The sequence below is a fragment of the Gossypium arboreum genome, chromosome 7, assembly GCF_025698485.1.
Source record: "Gossypium arboreum isolate Shixiya-1 chromosome 7, ASM2569848v2, whole genome shotgun sequence".
Classification (NCBI taxonomy): domain Eukaryota; kingdom Viridiplantae; phylum Streptophyta; class Magnoliopsida; order Malvales; family Malvaceae; genus Gossypium; species Gossypium arboreum.
Window position 1 is genome coordinate 101365969 of NC_069076.1, and position 4225 is coordinate 101370193.

The 4225-nt window shown below is 34.1% G+C and overlaps 1 protein-coding gene across 5 annotated transcripts; it reads left to right on the plus strand.

Moving 5' to 3' along the window:
- Window positions 1–278: 278 nt before the first annotated feature.
- Window positions 279–3681, plus strand: LOC108451434 (axial regulator YABBY 5). Of its 5 annotated transcripts, XM_017749364.2 has the most exons (8): window positions 282–446; window positions 605–681; window positions 1669–1788; window positions 2556–2676; window positions 2766–2814; window positions 2896–2971; window positions 3087–3156; window positions 3461–3681. In XM_017749364.2, the coding sequence occupies exons 2-7, from the start codon at window positions 607–609 to the stop codon at window positions 3144–3146; spliced, it is 501 nt and encodes a 166-aa protein (XP_017604853.1). In that variant the 5' UTR covers window positions 282–446; window positions 605–606; the 3' UTR covers window positions 3147–3156; window positions 3461–3681. The 5 variants fall into 5 exon arrangements, with proteins under 5 accessions (XP_017604702.2, XP_017604802.2, XP_017604753.2 ...); XM_017749213.2 differs by having other exon boundaries at window positions 279–681; window positions 3087–3162; XM_017749313.2 differs by having other exon boundaries at window positions 279–681; window positions 3087–3162; window positions 3465–3681.
- The last annotated feature ends 544 nt before the right edge of the window (window positions 3682–4225 follow it).

Sequence of the window (4225 nt, forward strand, 5' to 3'; positions counted from 1 at the left end):
TTCCTTTTCTTTGAAACCCTAATTTTTAATGGGGTTAATAACCAAGTTCATTCATCCGATTTTTCACTGAAAATGATTTTCTACAACAGATTTAGGGTTGGAATCTTAGTATGGGTTTGGTTGAAGGGACTTACATGTCTAACTATAAACCCGGTCACACCTATAAGGAGAAAAAAGAAACCCTTTATTTGCTCTTCAAGGTCCCAGCATTTGATGCCAGCCGTGGGCACTAGTACTAAAATTTAACCTTTTTATTTTCTCACCATATATTATCAGCTTCACTCTCTTTTATATTACCCTCATTGGATCTTATCTATCTCTTTCCTTCTTCTTTTTTCCCTTTTCTCTCTCTCTCTCTCTCTCTCTCTCTCTCAGAATAAAATTTTCTATATATGAAGGACATTTAGTTTACTGTCGTGATACATAACCCGGTTTTAAAGAAAGGAGTTGAGTGAGAATAATAAAAGCTCTTTCTTTAAGCTTCCAATTTATTCTTTCATCTTGTGGTTTTTGTTACTTTGTTGCAGTTCGAAGCTATTGATTCTCTTTCCCTTTATCTTATCTTCGTTGCTCCAAGTTTTGATTCAATTCTTTTGCTTGAAAGACATGTCGACCTGCACCAACGTTGTGCCTGAGCAACTTTGCTATATCCCTTGCAACTTCTGCAACATAGTTCTCGCGGTATCTGATCTCATATATAAATATAATATGTATTCTTTTTAATGTGTGGATCTGCTTCCTTTATTTTATGTTCACAGTTCTTATCAGCAACCCACTAACTCATTATTTGGTATCTTGTTTCTCAGTGTCTATGTTAGGAAAAAGAACAATTTAGATCCCGATAAAAGCTGTTCTTGCTTCGGAGATCAGTTCTCCCGTGTTCTTATTTATTTATTTATACTGAAATCCATTGATTTTCATACTGGGGTTTCTTGTTTTTTCTTAGCAGTCAGGTCCCCGTCTTTGGACTTTTTCTTTTTCTTCTTCTTTTGCAGTAAAAAAAAAGTAATAATGCAAAGACCCAGAGGAGGGTGTGACTTGTGAGAGAGAGAGAGAGAGAAGGGGTGGGGGGCTTGGAGATTACTTCTTATTTAATAATATTATTATGTTATTTATAGTAAATAGAGGAGTTTATTTTAACGTCCAAAGTCCAAACACTGGCATTTTGTTGATAATCTGATGAGGACAACTCCTCAACTTCCTTGGTTTGCTATTGTTGTTACATACCTTTCCCTTGCTAAAAACACTGCTACGGCCTGCTTCCTCTGCTAACTCAGCTTCTTTAGCTAATGGGGAAATGAGCAAAAGAAGATCTAATCTACTTTGATCATTTCCCAGAAAACACCCATCTCAAACACAATAAGAAACCCACCATTAACCCAAACTATTACTACTGTCTTCTTTCCATCCAACCAAAAAAAAAAAAAAAGAAAGAAAGAAGAAAACTCAAAAACCCATTTCCCTTCTTCTCTCCATAATTCATGTCCTAGTTTTCCTTTTTTGTTGATCGAGTTTAAAAAGAATCCAATTTTGTTTATGCTATAGCTGATCTGGGATTTTATTTCAGTTTTTTTACAGTTTACAATTGAATCTTCCTTTGCAATGATGGTATTTGAGAAAGACGTAGTACAGTATGTGGTGGCCTAATTGTATTGAATTAATACGCAGGTAAGCGTTCCATGCAGCAGCCTATTCGATATTGTGACAGTCCGGTGTGGGCACTGCACCAACCTATGGTCGGTGAACATGGCGGCTGCATTTCAGTCACTGTCATGGCAAGATGTTCAGGTGATATGAATCCTGTTTGTATTTATGCCTCCCAAACTAGGGCTTTTGGGTTACTCCACATTTTCTTCTTTTCCATTTAAAATATAAGCCAAAGCTTTAGGAGAATTTTTTAGTTTTTTTCCCCCTCAATGAAATAGTTGCAGTACTCACAGGAAAGTGGAAACCCTAGCAGCCGCCATCTTGAAAACTGTTTTATTCACTCAGAGAGAGAGAGAGAGATGGATTTTACCCACACTGTAGTTTTTTTCAATTCTATTAAGGGCTGCTACTTTTGGTATATTGATTTGATTGACATATAAGTTAGGGTTCTTAGGTTTAATGATTTTTTGTTTTTGGAAAGAAAGAAAAGGGAAAAAATGGTTAGATTTGTGAGAATTCCTTGGGTTAGAAACCGATTTAGGGGCGGCCTTAAATGATCTTATTTATGTCCCTATGTTTCTTAAATGACGCTGCAATTCTAACAGATTCAGTCACTTCAATGCTGGTTTTGCTCCTTCTCTCTCTCTCTTACAACATCATTTCAGATCAGTGGACTCAGCTTTATCTCTTTCTCTTTTTCTCACCTCCCGCTATGGTTGCTTCCAACTTGCATCTCTTCCACTTGTTCTTTTTATTATTATTTATTTTTGGCAAAAACTACACAAATGCTAAAGAGGAAAACAAATGCTTCATGTTACCGTGAAATAATAAAAAAGGACCCCAATTATGAAAATATGGCTCTCTTTTTCTTGATTGATGGTATAATCTTAAAGTTGGAATTTTTATAGGCAGCCAGTTACGCAACACAAGATTACAGGACCGATCTGGGTTCCTCTTCCAAATGCAACACCAAGTTCTCAATGCGAGCTCCTTCCAAAAATGCTACTGAGGAAAGGGTAGTTAATCGACGTAAGTAAATTAAACTAATCTGTGTTTTTGTTTAATTAATTAAGAAATAATTTCACAACTTATAAAGGTATTATTATTTTCAATTTCAGCTCCCGAGAAGAGGCAGCGAGTGCCTTCTGCATACAACCAGTTCATAAAGTAAGAAAATCGCACTCCATAATTTGTATATATGATAGGGGTTAATTTATATGAAAAAATATCGTTATGAAATTGATGCAGAGAGGAGATACAAAGGATCAAGGCCAACAATCCTGATATCAGCCACAGGGAAGCATTCAGCACTGCTGCTAAGAATGTATGTTCATTTAAGGCTGCAGAAACTTTCATCAGAATGACTGACTTTTTAAAGATTTTCATATAAAATATTTTTGGCTATTGAGTATTGACCCACCTCCTTTTATATAATATAGTGGGCGCACTTCCCTCATATTCATTTTGGGCTCATGCTGGAAAACCAAAAATCAAACTAAGATGGATGATGTAAGTGTATGAATCCCCTCTCTCTCTCTCTCTCTCTCTCTCTCTCTCTCTCTCTCTCTCTCTGTAGATATTTCTATTTATGGAAAGTTGAGAAATCATCCTTGAACACTATAAATTGATGGGAATTTGGGAAAGAATTATTAGCAAATATATCCTTAAAGATTATATCAGTGAAGATAAAATGGTAGGCCAAGTATATTCCATGTCTCCTATTTATTCTTCTTATTGAGGCCATGCACATATAGCAAGTAAAAGGGTAGTTGATTATTTTATGGGATATTGAATATTTCATGATTTTGAACAGGCAGTCATGGAAAGGAGTCTGACGGACAAATATGATTATGTTACAAGTACCCTAATTCCCAGTTAAAGCTATGGTTTGGACATGTGTGTTTTTAAGGGCATGAATTTATATATCCTTTTATGTTATTAATTTACTCCAACTCAGTTATGTTATCATCCTCATAAACTGAACCTATACCAATAATAAATTCCACTTAAGAATAAATATATTCTTTGTGAAAATCAAGACTCTTTAGTAATTACGTTACTTCAATTATTTTGTTAATACTGCATCCATGATATAAATTTACTCATTTTCAATACAATTTTAACATTAGCCTAATCTATTTACATATATCTACACAAATTATTTCATATATCTCCATTGCTATAAGATTTCAATAAACAAAACAAAAATACTGGCACAAATCTAATGGTAGTGAAAGATTAACATAAATCTATATAAGTGTACAATCAAGTGTAGTTTATCAAAATTATTTTAACCTAATAAAAGAAAAAAATATTACTACCAAAGATTTTGGATCAATTTTCAAAATGGATAGGAATAGCAATCACCATCATGCTGGAGTATTGGATCCTCACTTTGATTTCTTTTCTCCATTTCCATGAGTTTCACCAAAATCAGAATCTTCCTTCAACTCACTTTCATTTTGCCTTTTGGTTTTTGTACTCTACTAACCCTAAAAAATACCTCAATTCTATTTTTTTTCTTTTAATTTTATAAACTACACTTATTGTATGGTTATATTTATGTCAATCTTTTACT